This window comes from Sorex fumeus, unplaced genomic scaffold (assembly GCF_029834395.1).
Source record: "Sorex fumeus unplaced genomic scaffold, SorFum_2.1 ptg000010l, whole genome shotgun sequence".
Taxonomy (NCBI): domain Eukaryota; kingdom Metazoa; phylum Chordata; class Mammalia; order Eulipotyphla; family Soricidae; genus Sorex; species Sorex fumeus.
The window spans coordinates 2,297,354-2,320,469 of NW_026606067.1; the positions used below are offsets into that span (position 1 = coordinate 2,297,354).

At 59.2% G+C, this 23,116-nt stretch overlaps 1 protein-coding gene across 1 annotated transcript; it reads right to left on the minus strand.

Moving 5' to 3' along the window:
* Positions 1-771: 771 nt before the first annotated feature.
* On the minus strand, positions 772-19,988 carry INAVA (innate immunity activator). The gene is made up of 10 exons (XM_056110738.1): positions 19,933-19,988; positions 15,261-15,387; positions 14,017-14,141; positions 13,634-13,750; positions 13,147-13,369; positions 7,317-7,370; positions 6,158-6,368; positions 5,787-5,960; positions 2,572-3,238; positions 772-887 (listed from the first exon to the last, which is right to left on the minus strand). The coding sequence occupies exons 1-10, from the start codon at positions 19,933-19,935 to the stop codon at positions 795-797; spliced, it is 1,794 nt and encodes a 597-aa protein (XP_055966713.1). The 5' UTR covers positions 19,936-19,988; the 3' UTR covers positions 772-794.
* Positions 19,989-23,116: the final 3,128 nt, after the last annotated feature.

Below are 23,116 nucleotides of genomic sequence, written 5' to 3' on the forward strand. Positions count from 1 at the left end.
CCGTCCCCCCTCCCTCCTGGACTAGGCCCTTCCAGGGATTTCGCCTTTCAGAGTCCTGGGGAGTTGGAAGCCGCAAACTGCACCCTCTCCCCTTGGAACAAAAGTGGAGCCGGCAGAAGATGACGATGAAGACAATGACGAAGGATGATGAAGATGATGAAGGATTTCTAGGCAATGGGGAAGCCAGGACTTTAAGCCTGAAGGCCCAGCGAAGTGGCCAAAGGGGAGCTGCCCTGCAGCCGCCCTCACACTGAGCTGGCCTCTGTCTAGGCCTCCAGCACTACAGTGGGCAGGCAGGCAGAGGTCAGTCGCTGCTGGAGCTCCCAGTGTGGATTGGGTGGGAACCAGAGGCCAGGCCCCCCCACCTGCCACCAACGCTTCTGGTCGTGCATCACAGAGCACACAGCAAATGCTCCCGAGCAGGGGAATGGGGGTGGCGAGGGCCGAGGCTGGGCCAGCCTCCAGGGGCTACAGGTTGTTGGGGGGGAGGGGAGCGGGGTGCCTCTCAGAAGCAGAGGCTGGGACTCCACGTCCTGCAGCCTCCGCCCTGGCTAGGCAGGGAGGGTCTCAGGCCCATTTCATACTGCAGGACCCTGGGGAGAGGTCGCAGATGAGAAGTCCAGGATGCCTGAACAAAAACTAGTAAAAAACAAAACAAAAAAAGTAACAATGAAAAAAATCTTGACTCCAGGTGATCGGCCTGCGACAGGGGTGTGGGAGTCGAGGAAGGCACGTGGGGTGGGGGTGTCAGCCCCCCAGCTGAGTCTTTGCAGGTAGGTGGGGCCTGGCCACGGTCACACCTGGCTGATGATCTCTCCGTTCTCAGGCACGAAGACCTGCACCGGGGCGCCGTCAGGCGATCGCCGCAGCACACACACGGCCGGCACCTGCCAGGTCAGGCAAGGGACAGGTGGGTTAACAGGTGGGAGAGCCCAGACTGGGCAGAGACTGGATAGGGCCCCGGGGGAGGGGGAAAGTCCATGGAACCGCGGTCCCATCTCCACCATGGCCTAGGGTCATTCCCTGAGCTGGATGTGACCCCAGACCCCAGTAAATCAAGGAAAATACCCAGACAAGCGCCATGACATCACCCCCCTCCCTTTGGGGTAGTGGGCCCTGCCACCCCAGAGACTGTCTGCTGGGGGCCCCCCTCACATTCCACTCCCTCTCTCCCCGACCCGCCTTCCCCTCTCCCGCCTGGCTTCTCACCCCTTCCCTGTCTGGCAGGTTGGGGTGGGCGGGGGCTGGGCCAAGGGCAAGTCGCAGCTCGCAGGAAGGGGAAATCATGTCAGCAGAGGGTGCTGCCAGGCTGTTGCCCGGGGGTGGACGGGCAGCTAGGTCTACTGCGAACCCAGGTTTCCAAGGAGTAGCAGGGCGGGGTACAGCCCTGGACAACCCGGGACCCAGGAGGAAGTGGGCGTAGACAGCAGGCCTGCTGCAGACCCCCGGAGCTGCACCCCAGCCCAGGCTCTGGACACCCCACATTAGGAAGCACTTCTGGGAGTCACTGGAACCACTCACACACACCCCAAACTTGGCTCTTCACAACTGACAAAGGAGTAGGAGGCTCAGGGAGCTCCTTCGCCTGCCAGATCCAATCAGTTCCTGAGGGACAGGAAAGAGATTCTCGCCCAGGTGAGCCAAGCTCGGGGATGGGGCCCCTTGCCAGATGCTGCTGAGTCCCGGTACACTGGGTGCCCGAGAGGGGGCCGGGGGTGTGGCTCAGGAGACAGAGTGCATACCTTGACTGTGTGGTGGCCCTGGATCTGACTGACCCCTGGCAGCCAGCATGACCCCCCCTGAACCCTACAATGGGTAGTCCCCAAGTGGGTCCTGACTAAAAAGGGGGTCAGGGGTCAGAGCAATAGTACTGTGGTAGGGCGTTTGCCTTGCACGCTGCCAACCCGGGTTTAATCTCTGGCATCCCATATGGTACCCCAAGCACCACCAAGAGTAATTACTGAGCGCAGAGCCAGGAGTAACCCCTGAGCATCACTGGGTGTGACCCAAAAAGCAAAAAAAAAAAAAAAAAAAAAGGTGGGGGGTCAGAGAAGGCATGAGCAGGCCAGTGGGCCTGGCCTTCGGCAAACTCAGCCCCTCCTTCCTGGGCCCCCAAGTCAGACAACTTGGATTGAAGGTTTTTGTTTGGGGGCCACACCCAGCAAAGCTGAGGGGCTACTCTTGGCCTTGTGCTCAGGGGACCATATGGGCTGCTGGGGGTCGAACACGGTGTTGGTCGGTTGCAAGGCAAGTGCCCCTCCCTACTGTACTATCACTCCAGCCCCTGGATTGAACCTGGAGTGATGCAAAGAGGAGCATCTGTGCTAAGGAGCATCTGAGAAGCCGTGTGGGGGATGGGAACAGGAAACAGCTGGGCTAGCCGGGACCATCCAGGCTGTCAGTGTCAGCCAGGAGTCAGACAGGGCTGGTGGTGGTCAGGGGAGACAGAGGAAAGGGAGTTTGCTCCTGTTCCTCCTTGGCAGAGGCCGGGTCTCTGGTCAGCTGCAGGAAACCTCTCTGCCCTTGGCCCTACCTAGCGGGAAAACGCAGAGCCCCTGCCTGCAGCCATACCTGTGCGCGGGGTCCCAGGGCTCGCCCGGGCGGCAGGCTCCGCACGCGGAAGGCCCCTTGGCGGTCCAGCGAGTGTGGCCGGGCGCTCCGGAGCCGCGCCCGCTCATGCCAGGACTCGAGCTCCCTGGAGACAGCGGCCTTGCTGAGCCGGGCCGTGGGGGTGTCCTTCAGGGAGGGCGTGCGCCCCAGGCGGCCGGGGGCCGGCACCAGGCGCCGCAAACGCAGGCCCGCAGCCGCCGTGGCCTCCTCGTAGGCCCAGGCCTGGGCGGCGCGGCCCAGCTCCCACTCGCCGGGCGGCAGCAGGTGGCCCTCGGGGGCGGCCACCATCACATAGCGCCCGGCTGGGAGGTATCCAGGGGGCAACAGCAGTTTCGGGGAGTGGCCCCCAGTGGGGCCCCAGGCCCCAGGCTGGCGTGGGTGCTCAGATGGGGACAGGGGCTGCAGGATGGAGATGTCGGGGCTGCTGCTGCCCGGGGAGGTGGGGTGGGAGGCACTGGACACGTCCGAGCCGCTGTCCTCGGAGCAGGTGTGGCAGGTGGGGGGCGGGGGGGGCTTGGTCTGCGGGAAGCAGGACTCGGGCACCGTGACGGTATAATGCGTGGGCCGCCGGCGTGGGAAGGCGCTGCGCCCCCGGCCCTCGGCGCCCGCCCGGAGGAAAGACTCCAGCCTGCGGAGAGGAGGGCAGCAGTGGTGAGGCGGGGAGACCCCAACTCTTGGCGGGGCTTTCCAGCCTCTAGGAGCCTGGGGTCTCACCACCCCACCTTGAAGGGCTTGGTCCAGCCTCCCCCAGACCCACAGCTCAGCCCCATTAACATCTCAGCACTCAAGTCCTGCATCCCAGCCACGCTACCACAGTCCCGATATACGTGGTGGCCTTATGGCCACTGTTTGCAGTCATGGAGAGACTGTGTTCTCTCCTTGGCGGGTGGCAGGTAACCAAGAAGAATGCGGAGTTTGGAAGCAGCTGGAACATGTGCTTTGTAGGAAGGAGCCCTACTATGAATCCCCGGCACTACATGGTCCCCTGAGCACCAGCAGGAACAACCCCTAAGGTCAGAGTCAGAGCATCGCCAGGTATGCCCCCGAATCACTCCAGAACAAAAGTCAAAAACAATAAGGTGGGGGCTGGACTGATAGCACAGAGGGTAGGGCATTTGCCTTGCATGCACCCAACCTAGGTTCGATTCCCAGCATCCCATATAGTCCCCTGAGCACTGCCAGGAGTAATTTCTGAGTGTAAACCAGGAGTAACCCCTGTGCACTGCCGGGTGTGTGACTGCGAAACGAAAAAAAAAAAAACCACGAATACAAAAGCACACTAAGTTTTGTCATTCAGAACAGGAGGTCTAAGGGAATCAAGGCCACCTATCATCCACAGACGGGAGGCGGGGTAGGAGGGGGGACAACTCAGGCTTCCCTCACAAGTCCATCACAACTTTGACCCTGGACCTCCAGAGCTTGGACACTTGAAACTCCCAGAGAAGCCCCCCGCCCACTGAAGGCAGGACTGGATCCCAAGTTGCTGCTTCTGGACTGGCTCTCTCCAAGGGCCTCTGCCCAGGCCCAGGGACCCCGGATCCAGCTATGGTTCAATCCCTCAGCAACTTCTCCAGACATGGGGCTGTGCCTGCCGTGTCGCTAAGGAGCACAGAGCTGTTCCGTACCAAGGCACTGAAGCCTTGAGCACAGGGTGCCCGGCTGTACCGGCCCCCTGCTGTTGACGAGCCAGCTTACACTGGCAGAAGAACCCATCACACATCCACAGGGCCAGCACCAGGCTGTGGGCACCCGCCACCACTGGTCACTAAATGTCTTTCCAAGGCACTCGGGTTCTGCGTCTGCCGTTGCTCTGGCTGCCCAATGCAGCTGTCACCTCAAAGAGAGACGCGGCGTGTTTGTGGGCATTTGTGCACACGTTCAAGTGGTATCACGTCCCAAGAGACAGGACAGGCGGGGTCCCCTCGCAGCTGGGGAAAGCAGCAGCGCCCTGACTTATTTCCACTCCTGGCGGAACGAGAGCCCTCCCTCTCCTCCATTCCCAAGAGCCATGTGCACCGCTTCGTGCTCTGTGCGGGAGGTTTCATGGCCCCAGTGGCCCCTGATGTGATGCTGAAGTGCTTGGTGGGGCGGCAGGGAAAGGAGAGATCCAGGCCTGGGGCACGTAGCACAGTGCCAGTATGACTAGAAACAATCAACAACGACTATAAAACAGAAACACAACCAGGCTATGCCAGAGGCAGCACACCAAGATCCTGTGACCTCACCCTGCACGTCCCCACAAGCTATGGTTCAATCTTGGCCGATTCAGGGCTGGAGAGGCAGTACAGGGGTTAAGGCACTTGACCCCTGTTTTAAAAAAACAAACAATATTGGCTAATTCACCACTGGCTGTGACTTTAAGGAAAGGCAGGTCTGCAAATAATGAGAATCAGCTGCATATGGGTGGAAAATGGAAATTGTCCTTTATCAGGGACTAACAGTAAAACAACTGTGAAAGGATCTACCAGGAGCCAGAGAGACAGCGCACACAGCAGGTACATGCCCTGCCTGTGGCCAACCTGGGCTCAATCCCCAGCACAGCATATGGTCCCACCAGGAGTGATTCCTGAGCAAAGAGTTAAGCGCAAGAGCACAGAGTAAGGAGTAAGCCCCAAGCATGCTGGGTGCAGGGTAGATGGCTTATATGGCAGATACCTCCAGTTCGATCCCTGGGACCACATGGTGCTTCCTACAGTCCCCCAGTACCACCAGACATGGCCCCAGGGAGTCCCCAGACCTGCTGGCTGAACAGTGCCATGCATGACCAGAGTACCCGGGCCCTGGTGCACCCCCAAATCTTCCAGGATACTAGAGACTGTCTGGCCAGAGGAAGAATCTGGGTGCACTAGACAGAGATACAATTGGATAGGAACAGCTTTACAGGTGACAGGTCCCCACCCGACATCCTAGAAGCCATCACCTCCAAACGGAAGCTCCGTTCTTTGGCTCATGGTGGGGGTCTCACCTGGTGGTACTCAGGGGCTGTTCAGGGGTAGCTCAGCAGAGCTGTGGCTCAAACACAAGGCCCCAGGCATACCTGGTTGCTTAGAAGCTGCCTCTCCGCACCCCAGAATGTAAGTTCTCAGCCACAGGTCCCTCTACCCTTGGCCAAGAAGGTGGAGCTGGTGACCCTGGGGGAGACTTTGCCAGCCCAGACTCCTCTGCCCGCCTCTTACCTCAATGACTGTGGTTGGCTCCTCCTGTCCAGCATTTCGGGGGTGGCCGGGGCACTGGTGCGACTGGGCCGCTGGCCAGGGCCATTGCGGACAGGGATCACATGGTAGACGGTGGGTTCAAGCAGCCACAGGTCAGTGGCGCTGGGCCCGTCCTGGGGGGTAGTGACTGGGCTGCTGTGTAAAGATGGAATACGGGTCAGAGGCACGAATGTTGGTAGTCGGGTTCAGAGTGTGGGGGGTGACCCCAAATTAGGGGTGTGCACCTGCCAAAGCTGGCGCCCCGTCTCCCACAGCCAGAGGAGGGGGGTGGCCTCACGCCAGGCCCGGCCCACGGTCACCCCATCCTCCACCTCGCTGCACCCCTCCCGAACCTGGACTCGCTGCTGGGCTCTGAGGACTTCTTGGGCTTCTCGTAGGGGTGGTCCAGGCTGGTCTCCTTCCAGGGGCTGCTCTGAATCGGGGCCCGCTCCAGGGCGCCCGGCTCAGGCCCCGCCGGCTGCAGCCCTTCGAGGTTCTGGGGAGGGACAGGCCGAGAAGGCGGAGCTGGCGACTCTGGGGAAGGTTTTGGCAGACGCGGCTCTTCTGTTGGGGTGAAAGGAACCTGTGAGGGCAGTGGCTGGGGAACCAGCCCAACCAGAACCTCCCTGGCCCGCGCCGGGTACTCCTCCCCATCGGGGCACCAGCTCCCAAATGTCTTCTTCTGGGACACTTGCTCCCTGTTCCCTTTTCATGCCTGCCTCCTTCAGGAAGTCCCCCAGGTTGCTCTCTGTGAGCCCAGAACGAACATTCCTCCCTTCTGACCTCCTAACCCAAAGGCTCCCAAACTGACTGGTTCTACTGCTCCTTTTCCAGAAAAATCCCTCAGGCCCTTATACCCGCCCCCCAAATCTACTTTTATTAATAGACAAATGGAAAGCACCCCCAGTGGCACTCAGGCTATACGGTGACCCCCATCTTTCCAGCGCCGCGGGACTGGGCTGCATCGCCCACTCTGGGAAAGGCCGTTCTGACTTTTGCTCCTGGCACAGTCGGCGGTGCCCTGTGTGCCTGCTTTTCCTGTTCGTCTGTGCCTGCTGCCCTACTTCTGTCTGGGCCGGGGCCCTCCCCCAGGCAGGCCACGCCACCTCCTGGCCCACTTTGAGCCCCCAGCACATCCTGGGGTTGTAAACCAGGCTACGAGCTGCGTGTCTCCATCCCGCCTCCTGTCAGCTCACAAACGACAGTACTGAGCGGCCAGATGGCGCTTTGGCCACCGACAGGTGCCTGCCGAAATCAAGTCCCAGGGCAAAGGCAAAGATGAGGGCTCGGAATTCCTGTCAAGGCAACTGAGCTGCCAGCACGGGAGACAGGTCCCCACAGTCACGGCCCACCCTGGCCCCCGCCTCTGAGCGTGAGTGGGGCACAGAAAGGCAGCAAGGAGGGGCACCCCGACCTCCATCCCCCACTGGCCCCCTTAGCCATCCCCGCCTGATCCCTGGCACAGTGCAGCAGGGACTGTGGCTGCCGCACGTCCTCCCAACCCCCTCTCACCTTCCTCCAGGAGGAGCCCGTCAGACAGCGAGCTGTCGTCAGACGTACTGAGCTCTGGGAAAGCAACGGGGAGAGGAGAGGTGAGTCGACAGGCCCAGAGTCCATGGCGCCAGCAGCACGGGCAGCCCAGGCCAGGGCCGCTCCCTGATAGGACCCCCCCAACCCACTGGGAACAACCGCCACGAGCTCCGTGGGCTATGAACTTTCCACTTGGGAGTAGAGGGGGAAACAACAGGAGTGAAGACACAGGAAACCTGAGTTGTTTTTGTTTTGTTTTACTTTTGGGCCATACTCAGGGGCTACTCCTGGCTCTGGGCTCAGGAGCCATCCCTGGTGATGCTTGGGATTCGAACTGGGGACAGCCATATGCAATTCAAGTGCCATAAGCCTTGTACTCTCTACATCTCCTGCCCCCAGGAAATCTGATTTTAGGTCTGGCTCTGTAGTTAGCTTTGCAATTTTGAATGAGCAATTTTGGTGCTCTGCGCCTTGATTTCCCCATTCATAAAGGTAAAGGTAAAGGCCCTCCCGTTGATCGTCGATTTGCTCGAGCGGGCCCAGTAACGTCTCCATTGGAGACTTTATTGTTACTGTGTCTGGCATATCAAATACTCTCGGTAGCTTGCCGGGCTCTCCGAGAGGGGCGGAGGAATCGAACTCGGGTCGGCCATGTTGGCCGCTTGTAAGGCGAACGCCCTACCCGCTGTGCTATCGCTCCAGCCGTTCATAAACAAAACAAAACAACAACAAACCAAAAAAAAAAAAAAAACCCAGGGTTTCCTCTAATAGTGTTTCCTACTGATGGAAAGAAAGACAACAAGTCATTCTGCAAAGACCTTTGGATGAAAAGTAACTGAGGGACCCCAAATCTTCCTGGGAGATAGCTCAATGCAAAGAGCTGCAGCATGCTTTGCAAGCATGAGGCCCCGGGTTCGGTCCCCAGTTCTGTGTGTTCACCCCTCCCCGCACCATGGGGAGTGACGCCCAAGATTGAGCTAGGAGTAACTCCTGAGCACCGTTGGGTGTGACCCAAATAACAAAACAAAACCCAAAAACATAAATAAAAAGCATCCCAAATTTGGGACAATTGCATTGAGGGCACAGCAGTGGGAATTTCAGCCTAGAGGCATAGAGACCAATTCAAATTAGGATCTGGCAGGCCGGAGAGAAAAAGTTCTTCCACTGGGGATATGGTATGTCCCTGACTCCGCCAGAGGCAACCTGCCTTTGCCACTGCCCCTGGATGTGCTCAAACTTTCAGCTATTGGAGCCAGAGCAATAGCACAGCAGCGAGGGCACTTGTGGTTGACCTGGGTTCAATCCCTGGAATCCCCTATGGTGCCCTGAGCACTGCCAGGAGTGATTTCTGAGTGCAGAGCCAGGAGTTACCCCTGAGCACCGCCAGGTGTGGATCAAAAATAAAACCAAAAAATAACGACAACAACAAAAACCTTTCAGCTCTTGGTCTAAGCCTTGGGTGATCGAGATGGAACCCACAAAGCACTCCTCACTGTGTCGAGAACGGAGTTTCCTAAGTACAGCAACAGTAACCCACGCAACCCTCAAGCTGTCATCAGTCTCATGCAACAGTGGCGGCAACGAGGTTGGCCGGGTAACGGGGTCAGTCCACCAAAAGGGACTGAGTCAGGAGCTACGCCCAGACAGTCTGCCCCGAGTCTGGCTCTTAACCACAACCTTTACCTACTTTCCTGCCAGCGAGCAGCAACCACATAGGTTGTTATCCAGAAAGAGTGAAGGAAGAGAAACAACTCCAGCTATTAGACAATTCTTTAGAAGATGATTGGCAAACTCTAGGCTGGGGTGCCACCCAGTTAGCTCACTGTTTTTTGTTTGTTTTGTGTTTTTTTGGAGGGAGGGGTAGCCCAGCTGTACTCAGGGCTTACTCCTGGTTCTAGGTTCAGGCAACCCTACGTGGGTGCCAAGGACTGAAAGCTGGAGCCATAGCACAGCGGGTAGGGCGTTTGCCCTGCACACGGCTGACCCGGTTCGATTCCCGGCATCCCATATGGTCTCCCGATCTCCCGGGCACCACCACGAGTAATTCCTAAGTGCATGAGCCAGGAGTGACCCCTGTGCATCACGGGGTGACCCAAAAAGCCAAAAAAAAAAAAAAAAGAACTGAACTAAGGTTGGTCAGTGCAAGGTGAATGCCTTAGCCCTTGTACTATCTCTCTGGCCTGGCTGGCAACTTTGATAAATAAAGTTTTATTGAAACACAGCCATGTTGGGAGGGTTGGGAGGGCTACTGGGATCATTGGTGGTGGAGAGTGGGCACTGGTGGAGGGATGGGTAGTCGATCATTGTATAACTGAAACCCAAGCACAATAGTTTGTAAATATACAACTGTACCTCATGGTGTTTCACTAATAAAAAATAAATAAATAAAAATAAAGAAATATAAGAAGTGTTATTTAATCCTTATTTGGGGGCCATACCAGCAGCACTCAGAGGATCATATCGGGTACTGAGGATCAAACCCAGGTCAGCTGAATGCCCTACCCACTGCTCCATCATTCCAGCACCCCTACGGATCTGTTGACATAACATCTGCCCCTTTCTCACTCCAATGGGCCAGTTCAGTGACTGGGACAGAGAACTGATGGCCTTAAACTCACGGCCTCCAAACCTGCCATGTCTATCAATCAGCCCTCTACTGAAATTTGTCAACTTTAGTTCCACCACTAAAATAAAATTCAAAAGCATTACCCAGAGCAGTTCTTAGCCTCGGGGCACACTGCCCAGCGCCGAGGAAGACACACAGTAGCCTTGGTTCATGCTAACCTCTCTGGGGTTCCACTGTGGAGATCTCCTATCTGTCTCCCAAATCTGTCGAACAAAAATTTCTACTTTTCATAAATGTCAAGTTGAAGAGACTAGAAGTCTCAGAATGATGGCCTAGCAATGCAGCTGGGGCTGGAGGCCTGTGCTTGGTTCTGTATACTGGATTGGGGAGAAATTCTCCACCACCCCAGTCCTGATCTTCATTAAAAGCAGCAACTCGAAGTTTCATAGGGGAAAGCATGTAGAGAATGTCACTGTCGGGGCCAGAGCCAAAACATAGCAGGCAGACAGCAATAATATAGCAGTAATATTACACACAACTGACCCAAGCTCAATCCCTGGCACCCCACATGATCCCTTGAGCAAAGAGTGATCCCTGAGCAAAGAGCCAGGAGTAAGCCCTGAGCACTGCTGGGTGTGGTCCCCAAACAAAACAAAGCAAAAATACAAAAATAAGAGCATCATTGTCTTTGCAGAGCTGGGGACGGACACACACACACACACACACACACACACACACACACACACACACACACATCCGAGTGAGGGTATTCACAGACTTGGCCATACTGCCCCAGCCCACCCATCACTCAGCTCACGCTGCCCTGACCCCAGAGTGAAACTGGGGGCGGCACCAGATGAACGCTCTGAGCATCCACAAAGTCCACAGATCAAAGTATTTGAATGAAAATGAAATGAAAAGTCAAGTTTCCTTTAAAGTTTCACACATTCCAGGGACTGGAGAGACAGTACAGAGTGTAGGGTGCTTACTTTGCATGCAGACAACCTGGATTTGATCCCCAGCACCCAACAGGGTCCCCAGAACCCTGCCAGGGGTGATCCCTGAATACTGCCGGGTATAACTGAAACCCAAGCACAAAAGTTTGTAAATATACAAAATGAAGTTGCACAGTCCAAGCTTGGAGAGACACTACAGTGGGTAAGGCGCTTCCTTTGTACACAACTCAGGTTCAATCCCTGGCAACACATATGGTCCCCAAATCCTGCCAGAAGTAAGCGCTGAACACAGAGTCAGGAATAAGCCCTGAGTACCACAGGGTGTGGCTCAAAAGCCCCCCCAAAAAATTGTTTTACATTCCAACTGCCCCCTTTGGCTCTAGGCTCCCATAATCGGATGGAACAGAAATGTCCTGCGCACGTTCTTCCCAGCAGTCTTGCTAAAAGCAGCCCATCGATAAAAACATTCCAAGCAGCTGTCCCAAGATCGCTGTGTACTGAGTTTGACACCTGCCTGGTCCCGCCACCTGCAGCCGATGGGCTAATCACTCTCACCTGGCGTAATTACAGCCCCACTGCAGAAGCCTGTGCAGGGCCAGGGAGTGGGCCATTTCCTCTCTGTCTTTTAGTCTTTTAATTCCAAGCACCTTTAGCGACCAATTATTAATCCCACTCCATTTCCTCCTCCGTGAGAGCACAGCTGGGCAGCGTGGTCACAGAACAGGAAAGACTCGTCCAGGTCATGCTTCCTGCCTCCCGATGGCCCCAGGAAGGAGTCAAGCCCTGCCCGGCCAGGGCCAGCGCATGCCAGTTTGGCACCCAAAGCAGGGCTGCTCTGAAGGGCCAAAGTCAGCCGCCACCCAGGTCTCCCCACTCCTGGATGAGCACCCCAACTCCTGCCCCCATAGCAGGTTCGCCCAAGCCCCAGGCGTGCCCTGACCTATCCCCACCCCCACCCCCCAAGTACCATTAGTGAAAACTGAGGCCACAGTGCGGCTCTTCACACCTGCCCTCGGCCACTGTAGACCTGGAGCAGGGCAGGAGCAGGGTGGAGAGTGCAAGTGAGGGCCCCTCACTTCTCACGATCACAGAGCCCAGAAGCCCCTTGGGACTTTCACACTGGCAGCTGCCATCGAGGGCACACCGAAGCTGGGCACCCTGGGGAGTCAGTGAGGTTGGCCTGCCATGTGGGCTGCAGAAAGTCTAGAGACTCCTCTCCCTGGAAAGGCCTGGGTCACCTGGACTCCACACTGGCATGGGCAAGCGCTTCCTCCCTCGTCCATCCACACTCTGGAGGTGTCCCCTGATCTAAATAGGTTGGTTGGGGACCGGACAGACAGTACAGCAGGGAGGGTGTTTGCCTTGCACGCAGCCCACCCAGGTTCAGTCCCCAGCATCCCATACGGTCCCCAAGCCCTCCAGAGTGCAGAGCCAGGAATAAGTAAGCCCTGAGCATCATTGGTGTGCCCCCACCCCACCCCCAAACAAAACAAAACAAAACAAAATAAAAATAAATAGGTGCTTGTGGGCAGGCCCTAGACATGAGGCCTTGAGTCCTTCCTGACCTGTAGCCGTGGGTCAGAGCTGACCACCTGCCCCGGCACCTCAAGGCCGCATCCCACCCACCCACCTGGGCCGAGGCCCTTGGGGACTGAGTGGAAGCACATCAGGACAGGCTCAGAAGATGAAGGACTTAGGAACTACGGGGTATGGTGGTGATGCCGCTGGAATTCAACCCAAACATGGATGAGCAATTTGGGGGGCCCCATGTTGGGTTATCTGTGGGGGCTGCCCTGGGGGACGGGAGAGGGTGAATCACCCTCAAAGCGTTGGGGTTTGGCTTTTGTTTGGAGCCAAACCCAGAGGTACTCATCCAAGGGTTACTCCCAGCTCAGTGTTGGGGGGTGGGGAGCAGACCTGGGGATGGAACCCTGGCCTCTAGTGTGCTGGGCTTCGCTAAGCTGAGCGGGCTCACGGCCGTAAAGCACCAGTAACCATGAGGCCAGAGCGACAGTATAGTGGTAGGGCATTTGCCTTGCACGCAGCCGACCCTGGTTCGGTTCCCAGCATCCCATATGGTCCTCAGCGCACCGCCAGGAGTAATTTCTGCGTGGAAAGCCAGAAGTAAGCCCCTGTGCATCGCCAAAAAGCCAAAAAAGAGCCAGTAACCAGCCCCTCCGGACAGACTGGGCGCCTCCGACCCTGCTGGGGAAAGCAGTCTGCGTTTGGATGGGAAAGGAGGCAGGGCTGCGGTGCGGGCTCCCCTGGACACATCCAGCGCGCATCTCACCTGGGCCAAGCGCGAAGGCGGGCGCCGGCGGGGGCGCGCTGTTGCGTCTCCGCTCCCCGACTCGCCGCTGCAGCTCCTGCAGTTTGCGCTCCTCCTGCAGGGCCACCTGCTTGCGCTGCCGCCGCGCCTGGCGGCCCACGCTCTGCTCCCCGCACAGCCTGCGCGCCGCCTCGGCGATCTGCTGCTGCAGCGCCAGCTCGCGCTCCAGGCCGCTCAGGGGGTCCTGCATGGGGGAGCGCCGAGTCAGGGGGCCAGGCAGGGCTTCAGGGAGGTGGTGGGCGTCCAGGAAAGCCAGGCAGGGAGGGACCCTGGGGTGCAGGGGTCGCACTTTTCCTCCTGACCCCGAGGCTAGGTCACCCGGTGTTCCTCCCAACTGGTGTTCCTCCCAACTGCCCCGCTGCTGCTTCTTCAGCTCTGGGTACCCGTGGGGGAGAGAGGGGAGAGGGAGGGCGCGCGCAGGGTCTGGGGGCGACCTCCAGACCCTCACCTCTCTGTGCAGTGCCTGCTCATCCAGCTTGTATGCAGCTCCGATGCGGCGACGAACCTTGGGGGCCTTTTCCCCGGGTTTGAAGGGGTACTCTGCAGGCAAGGTGCCTGTCAGCTCCTGCGGGAGAAGCAAGGTCAAGCCAGGCCCCTCCACGTCCCCCCAACCCCTCCCGCCCACCCTTGGGGGCCTGGCAGGGGTATTTCCTCTGCACCTCTCCAGCCTTCCTTTATGCTTCCTCCTGCTCCCCGATTTCAGGGACTCTCCTGGTCCGGGTCAATTCTCAGGCACCCCCATGTCCTCCCTGCCCTGCCCGGTCCCCAGGGTCCTGCCTTCTCCGACTCCCCCGGCCCCGGGTGGGGACTCAGGAGGGGTCCCTTTCTCACCGCCTCCCTCAGGCAGAGTCTCCTCAGCTCCTCCAGGCAGGCCTCCAGCCGCTCCTCCAGGGCCCTCTGCTGCTTGCGTACAGCCTGGGTCAGCTCCTTCATCGGGGACACGGGGCTGTCTGGGCCTGGGGGACCACAAGCAAACACCCAGGGAAACCCTCATTCCGAAACTTGTCTTAGGGGGCTGGGGAGATAGCAGTCAGGAAGGGCGCTTGCCCGGCACACGGCCAACTCTGATCTGATCCCCTTGTGGTCCCCCAAACCCACCGGGTGTGATCCCTGAGCACAGAGCCAGGAGTAAACTCTGAGCACTGCGAGGAGTGGCCCAAATACAAAAAATCATATAAAAGACTTGTTTATCTTAGTTGGGGGAGATGCTCCCCAGCAATATTCATGTCCTCCTGCCAGCTCTGTGCTTGGGAGTGCCCAGGATCAACGCTGGGGCTCCCACATGCAAAGCACGGTGAGTCCATTGAGACATTTCTGCAGCCCCTGGACACTTCCTGACTACCCCTAGGGAACACACATGCTCAAACACGCACACAGGAAAGCGCACACCTGGACACATGTAATGCACACATGCTCACACATGCATGCACACATGACGAGATGCATGCTCACACACATGCATGCACACACGATCACATGCTCATACATGCACATATTTCATACGTATATGCAGACGTGCTCATACAGGCTCAGACATGTGCATACGATTACACACATACATGCACAGACACAGACACAATCACACTCGTACATGCACACATTATTTCACACATACAATCACACATACATGCACACATGATCACACACACATAAAACCTTGTGCCCGCCCGCAGAGTGCAGGCCAGTCACAGCAGCCTGTGTCTGGTGAGAACAGCACTGCCCAGAGGACAGCTGCAGCACTGGGCCGAGGAGGAAAGAGCTGGAAGGCAGCCTGTCCTGCCTTCCTCGGCTCCCCTCCCCTCCCCCCTTCCCGAGCCCCGCCTCCTCTCTTTTCCCCACAAACACCAGACTAGGCAGGGGACCTTCACAATGGCCAGCGTGGACACTGCAAATACCGGTCCAGGTAAGCTGGACTCCGCAATTCAAACGGCTCCAGCAGAGAAAATGGCATCACACCAGGAGGACCCAGCCCTTTCCTGCCGGAGTCTCCCAGCCCCGCCCTCACAGCCCCCAGCCTCAGGCAGCTGAGGAACTGCAGCCAGGCAGGGGGCCCGGGGATTCCCCGCGGTGCTCACCAGACTGCAGGATGATGCCGCTGTCACTGTCGCTGACCTCATCCTTACTCTCCATGGGGACTCTCGGGGAGGCGGACCTGGTGCCCAACCCTGGCTGCGACGCGTACGTGGCCTGACACTCCCCCAGCTGTCGGGAGCAACAACAGAAGCGAGCTGTGAGCCCTGGCTTCCAGGTGGAGCCGGATGCTCAGCATTGGGGAGAGAAGGCTCCGAGGACCCCCTCTCAGCCTCTTGGTGGCTTCTGGGCCCCAGGGGTCGGCCCACGGGCAAAGCTGAGGAGAGCAGGAAGTCGGGTGTGTGGCAGGGTTCAGTTCCTCCAGGGGGAATATCCAAGGACCCGGGAGACAGGTGGTCTGGTCTGCAGCTGGAGAAAAGCTCCCCGAAGCATGGCAGACCCTCAGCAAAGGGTGTGTGGGGGCCCCCTGCAGGCCAGGCTGCCCTTCCGGCTCTTGGGCTCAGGGGTTCCATGGGACATACTGTCAGAGCCCCAGGGACTTTCGGGCCACCAGTGATGCCTGAGATACCCCTCACGGGGAGTGTCTGCTCGTAACCCCTGCATCCCTTGGCCAGGGAAGACCCTGGGCTGTGTGAGAAGGGCACCTGGGGCTGTGCCCCCTAACATGGGAACAACCCGCTCCAACCTCCTGGGGTCCCGGAATTTGGGTGGCCAGGACTTAGCGGGGTAACGGAACACCAGCTGCCCACCCCCTGCCCACCCCCTCTTTCCTTGGGGGACGCCCCCCTCCTCACAGGGTCCCTGAGGCCTGGGCCAGCTGGAGCAGGGGCGGGAAGGGCAGGCGAAGGAGGGAGGCGGTGCCTCCTCTCTGACTCAGCCCCATTGAGCAATAGTCCAAAAGTCTTCCTGAGTTTCTGTCTGGAGCTTATCCTGCTCCTGGGGGCGCAGGGCCGCAGGGAACAGACAGGCCTGCGGCGGGTAGACCTCCAGGGCATGGCTCTGCGTGACCCAGAGCAGGAACAACCTCGCCGGCAGAGCCAGGAAGCCTGGGCAACCACCATGAAACACCAAGCCCCGAAAACAAGTCACGGCTCCGCCGGGTCGGGCTCTCAGGGTCACTGCAAACAGGCTACAGACTGGCCACACACAGGCGTGGGCACTTGGGCACAGGTCCAGACGGAGAGTGCCTCTGCAGGGTGCAGCCCGCCCAAACAGTCGTGCTGCTGGCAGCAAGAACAAGCAGGGGGTGCATGCAGCACCCCCAGACAAGCTAAGAGGCAGGGCGCCCGCAGCTCACCCCAGAACCCGGCTTTGGTCAAGGGGAGGTGGAGGTGTGGGAGGCAGCCTTAATTAGTCACACTTGCTAATTAATTATTAACCACTAAGGGTGGCCACACTTCCCCTGCCTCCAAGGGGCTCCTTGACCTCACTCCAGGGAGGAGAATGGGGCTCAACAAACAGCTCCTCCAGCTCCTGCCCTCCAGGGTTAGGGGACTTGGGTGGGTGGGTAGTCCTCAATGGGAGGCGGGTTGCTGCCAAGTGTAAAGCCGGGAGCAGCCCTGCTTGGGTTCTGCCACCTGCCTGCCCGATCCTTGGGGCTCACCGGTCCCCTCTGGTCCCTTTCCTGGTCTGCACAACCAAGACAATGTCTGAGGCCTTGCCAGCTCCTGGCTCGGAATCGACCTCTTGGACAAAGCCAGTGGAAACAGGTACCCCCACCCCACACCCCATCATGGAATCACAAATCAGCACATTAGTCCTCAATGTGCAGGAACCTGGCGCCCCAACACTGGGGGACAGGCTTCAGCCCATCTCTAACCAGGAGGGCCTGCATCTCTACAGCTGTCCATAAGTTGGGAGAAAGGCCGTCCAGGGAACCCCAAACCCCTTCATGGGGGGCCCCACACCTCCGGATCTCAGCCCCCCACAGGAAACTGCCCACTGGCGGGCACACTGTCCCCAGAAAAAGGCAGAGGGATGAAGGATGTTCCTGCCCATTTTTCTGGTCAATCCTCCTCCCTCACAACTGTGTACCCCAAAAGCCACCGCTGCTGTAGAAACTGGGACTGCAGTGACAAGCTCCCCACCCAGGGCCAGAGGTCGCCTCCTCCCCCTACCTATTGCCTGGTGCCCTGGACGGGTGTGGCAGTGACGGTGACCGGCAGCCCCACTCCCAGGCCAGGCTGCCCCTGGACCCCTTGGCCCAGCCTCCCCTTTGCCACACCCTTACCTGCGTTGAAGGTGGAATCTGGGGTCCGGGAGCCCCTGCTCCCGGCTCAGAGGACCGAGAGGCGTCGCATGTGGCCACCACTGTGTCCCAGCTCCACAGGCTGTGCTCGCCCAGGGCCCTCAGCCCGCCCCGGCCCGCCCCAACACCGCGTCCCTCCCTGGCTGCGGCCCGGCCGGGCCGGGCTGGGGACCTGTCGGGGCTTGTGCAGAGGGAGGAGCAGACGAGCAAGTCCGTCCCTGAACTAATCCCAGGAGGTGTTGCCGACAGGCAGCGCCCGGGCGCCTGGGCCTCAGCACTTCCGGGGCTGTTCAGGGACAGTGAGAAAGGGGGTCCCTGGGAGGAAGTCCTGGAGAAAGCCAGGGGGTCATGTCTTCAAGGACATTGGGAGGGGCCCTTCTCCGGCAGAGGGCCACTGCGCACTGTGCCTCAGTTTCCCTCCCTTCCAAAAGAGCAGGTAGGCAGGGCCGCAGGGGAGGTGTGTGTGTGGGGGGGGGGGGGGCGGGGGGTAGCCCCAGGGGTGCGAGAAAGGGATAAAGGCCTCAGGGGTTCCTTGCACTCAGATTAGAGACCAAGGCTGAGCTTTCTCCCCAAGCCAGATGAAAAGGCCTGGTGCGGGAGACAGCGAGCCTGGAATGCAGGGGGCGGGCCACCGGGCTCCTGCCAGCTTCAAAGATGACCCCCTCCCTGCTTAGGATCTGCCTGTCCCTCAACAGAGTCCACCAAGCACCGACCTGAGCCCCACCCCCACTCCACTGGCAAACCCAGTGATGCAAAGACCCCGAACCCACACCCCCAATCCCAGGGACCAGAGTCCAAAATGGAACCAGTTCCCACCAACAAAACACCGCCTGGGGCGCGCGCCCCGCCCCCAGGACCCCGGGGCTAACTGAAGCCGGCTGGAATTTGACCTTTCCCTCCCAGGAGGGCTCGGCCCCTCACCTGCAGGCATGGGGGTGGGAGAAGGGGGGCGGAGGGGTGGGGGTGCAAGGCAGCAGCCCTCACCTCCCTCCCCCCAAGTCTGATCCTATCCCACCCGCTCAGGCATCGCATCCCCATCTCTCCACTGGTCGCTGCCCGGTTCCCCACTCCCCCCTCCCCCCAACCCTCAGGACTGGAGGGGGCGGAGCGCAGCCCCTCACCCACCAACTGGGACGCAGCAAAGACTGAGCAGAGATCTGGACCCCGCACTCTGTACCCCGATCACCCTCATACACAAACCCAACCCACCTCCACATTCCCCTGCACCGCGCGGGCACACACACCCTTTGCAAACAATGCCAATCTGCGCCCTCCAGCTGCCCACCTCCTCCTCTCCTGGGCTGACGCCAAGGGGCCCCAGCAGGGAGCAGTCCCTGGAAGGGGGAGGGGCTGAGTCTGCTCAGGGTCTCCCGAGGAGCCATCCCAGCCCGGTCCCACAAAGCACCCCAAGGCTCCCCGGCCCTCACAAGAGCCTCCCCTGTGCTGAAGAGGTGGCCACTGGGCCGACAGCTGGCATCTTCCCGCCACCTTGCCCATCAGCCCAGCTGCAAGTTGGAAGAGGTGGTGATGGAAGTTTCTAGAAATAACTCATAGCACTTTAAAAAATAGTCCCCGCAGTGCTTAGTGACCACCATCCTTCACACCTGGGTGAAGGATGTGGTGTGGGGGATGAGGCTACGGGCCTGACACCTGTTTGGCACGGAATCCATCACTGGGGGCCATCTCGGTGGCCTCGGAGTATATATTTGAATGCATACAATACTATTAATTTTTAATGCATACAATGAACTTGGGAGAATCAAGAATCGCTAAGAACAGCAATTTTATTTGCAGGAGACAGGGTCTAGCCGGGAAGTGATGAACCAGGAAATCTGCCAGCCAGGAATTCTACTAACGGGGAGGCTACCACGCTGGTGCAATATGGAGAGGCAGAGGGTTCCCCTCTCCATCAGTTCAGTCCCCCTGGATTCCCTCCACAGGACCCTGCACCCCGAGTTAGGAGCTGAGCTGGGGGCAGGGATGTGCAGCTATTTGCACTTACCCTCTCCCTGGAATTCTCAGGTGCCCCTCTCCCAGGAACCCCAGAGTGTAAGATGTGGAACACAAACCCCATCTCCCAAGGTCCGGGTCCCCTGAACCTAAAGGACTGCCCAGATGTTCCACTCCAAACGCCCAACAAGATCGATGCTCCAGACATGGCCAGGACCAGTCTGAGAGGTCAGGGGCCCAAGGCCCACTGCCCAGTCCCCCACAGCAGGGCCATGTCAGGCGTCCCAGCCCCACCACCCGAGACATCCGAAGGGTCCCAGCCCCACCCCCAGGACATTTCTGGGGTCCCGCGGCCCCACCCTCGACGGCACTTCAGGGGTTCCAGCTTCATCCCCCGGACATCCAAGGGGTCTCAGCCCCACCCCCCAGGGCATCTCTGGGATCCCGGCCCCACCCCTCAGGCAGGGCACCGTCTCCTAGAACCCCCAGCGGGTGAGGAAGTGGGGTTTCCCGCATACCATTGTAACACTTGGAATTTGCTCTCTGGGAAGAGAAACGGCGCGGGTCTTTGGGATTTACAGTTCCCGGGGCGCGCCCAGCCCGGGAGAGCTCGCAGCGCCGAAGTCCCTCTACGATCTGGGCGACCGTCGGTTCCTCTCCACCCGCCCCTTTCCCCAGCCAAGCGCAACTCAGGCGCGCTGGGAATCCCACGGCTCGCTGAGCTCGGGGGTCTGCAGCAGCCCCCCGCCCAGCGCCCCCAGAGCGGGGGAGAGCCGGGTCGGTCCGGGCCAAGCAAGGCTCCCGCTTCCTTCCCCACCGCGCTCGGGGGAAGGTGCTCGCCTCCCGCCGGCGGAGGGCCGGCCCGGGAGCCCCCCGCTCGCCTGGAATGGGCCCTGAAACCCGACCTCTCGGCTTCCCTCAAAAAGCCCCTTTGTCCTGTCCACCCCGCTCCCCTCCCCCCGCGCGCCCTCCGCATCCCGCGCGCCCGGACTTGGCTCCTTTTGTTTCTCCGCTTTCGGGGGCCCCCGGCACCGGGCCAGGGGATCCCCGGCAGGAGCGGTGCGGGGAGAAGGGCCGAGGGGCTGGCGACCAGCCTTTCTGGGGTCCAACTCGGAACTCCCACCGCCACCCCCAGTCCACAAGTTGCCCCGCTGTCCCGGCCGGGCCCTCTGGGCCGAGCCGGGGGACCGCGGGTTCGACAGCCCGAGCGCCCCGGTTCCCCGCGCGGGGCCCCCTTACCTGTTCCCGGGAGCCCCGGAGCCGCCCGCCCGCACCCGCGCGCCCCGGGACCTGCAGGCGGCGTCCGGCCCCGCGGCCCGGCCCGCCCCCGCCCCCCGCCCCCCGCCGCGCTGCATTTAACTTCGGCATCCGCAGCACCCCACATGCTCGAGACCCCGAGACATCTGTCCCCTGGGGCGTACCAAGGCCGGCCGCCGAGAGGGGAACGTCGCCGGCGGACGCTCGCGCTGGGGATCCGGGCGGTCGCGCAGGGCGGCGGGCCGGGGGCGAAGGTCCCCGGCTCGGGGGGTGACCGGAGCCGGGCGCCGGCTCGAGAGGCGGGGAGGCCCCCCGTGTCCCGCGCTCCGCCGCGCGCTCGCCGGGACCCTCCCCTCGGCGCGGCCAGCGTGCGCAGTGCGGGCGGGAGGAGACTCCCCGCTGGTCCGCGCGCCCCTTTCCTCCGCGCTCGGGCCTGGCCCCGGCACCTCCCATTTCTGCGGACCCGAGTGAAAGCACGAGGGTCGTTAGGGACGTTGCCCCGCCGCCGCCGCCACCGCCGCCGCAGCCAGCCCCCTCCCGCGCCTCAGGCACCTCGGGGACTGCGCGGCGGCCGGTGCCTGGGTCCAGCCGGCGTGGATTCCCCCGTTCCGGCCCGTCCTGGGCCCGAGGTTGCTGCACAGGAGGGAAAAAAAGGAGGGGATTGGGGAAGACTGCCTCCTACTGCTCACTGCGAGCCGTGCGCCTCGGCCTCTCTTCCTCCGTCACCATCCCTTCACCCATCTGTCCACCCATCCTTCTGTCTGTCCATTCATCCACATATCCGCCCACTCGTCCATTCACCCGTACATCAGCCCATCCGTTCTTTTATCCATCTGTTCATTCATCATCCGTGGTTGTTTGCATGCTGGAGGCCAGGTGTGATCTCTGGAGCGACCAGCACAGATCCTAGAGTAACCTCTGCACACTGCCCGGTGTGCCCTCCCAGACTCCATCCACCTAGTGTATCCAGTGCATCCACCCAACTGCCCTTTGTTCATCCATCCAACCAGCATCCACCCACTCATCCATCCGTCCACCCACCAACTCATCCATCCACCTACCTATATACTCCATCCACCTCCCACTCATCCGTCTTCATCCATTCACCTACCCACCTACCCCATCCACCGTTCCCTTCCCCCTCCACTCACCTCTCACTCACATGCTCTTGTTCTCTCTGGTTGGTCACAGTTGAACACCTAGAGGTGTTTCCAGTCTGCAAGTGGACCCAAATTGGCTACAGTATGTGGGGAGGTCAGGCTCGAACTATCAGGAACAGGAAGACTTACTCGGGATGCAAGGTTCAGAAGGGGCAGCACCACAGGAACCAGAACTTGGACTGCAGAACTTAAGGCAGCTTAAACGAGTACAAATATAAAAAATAAGAGCCAGTCCGCATTCGCAGCCGCACGACATCCCATGTTTCACACCACCAATATACCATGAGTAGCACACTACTTTTGATTGGGAAGGCAACCAATCTTAGGGGGAAATATATTAATACAGATACAGATATAAGCACACAAGACTCAACCTTTAACAACATGTTACGAATCTCTTATACAAGGGCTTACTGGCTCCTGGGTGAAATACAACAATCTTCACACACTTTTCTCTAAGAAACCTTTTTTGTCTCGTTGTTAGCAAATTATTCATAACAAGCAATACAAAATAAATTATTTTGGTTCTGCTTAGGGGGCAGGGTGTGGGATTCGGGATGGAAATATGGTGATGGGAAGGTGTAATGGTGGTGGCATTGGTGTTCAAACATTAAATGTAATCAAATATTGTGAACAACTTTATAAAAAAAAAGACAGGGGCCAGAGAGATAGTAGGTGGATAAGGTGCTGGTCTTGCACACAACTGACCTGGTTTTAATCCCCGGCACTCTAAGCACTGTCAGGACTGATCCCTAAGCACCGAGCCAAGAGTAAACCCTGGGCACAGTCAGGTGTGGCCCAAAAAACAACTCAAACAAATTATAACAACCTTCGGGTGGGAAGAAGGAAGAGAGATGAGGCTAATGTGGTGGGCAGGGCCCAGGAGGAAGCAGGGCGGCTCAGGGCGATTGTCCAGGTCATGCACCAGGAGAGAGGGAAGGAGAGCTCAGCCATGATCTATGTCAGCAGATCTCTGCCAGGTCCCAGTTGGCCTGACTTGTACAGAGGCACTGTCTAAAGAGCTATGTTGGTTAGTGAAGGGTTTAAGACTTTTTGTCCTGAAATGGAAGAGAAACTACTTGTGTTCAAATTCTCCAGAGAAGGAGAACCAACAGTTTTTCTGTATTTCTATTTATTTATTTATTTATTTAGAGAGAGAGAGAAAGAGAGAGAGGGAGAGAGGCAGACTGACAGAGGCAGAGAGTTTGGGGGTGCCCCCTAGCTATAATCTGCAGGGCTGCCAGGCAGGGCCGAGCTCCAGGGGGAAATTGGAGGTTGAGTCCAG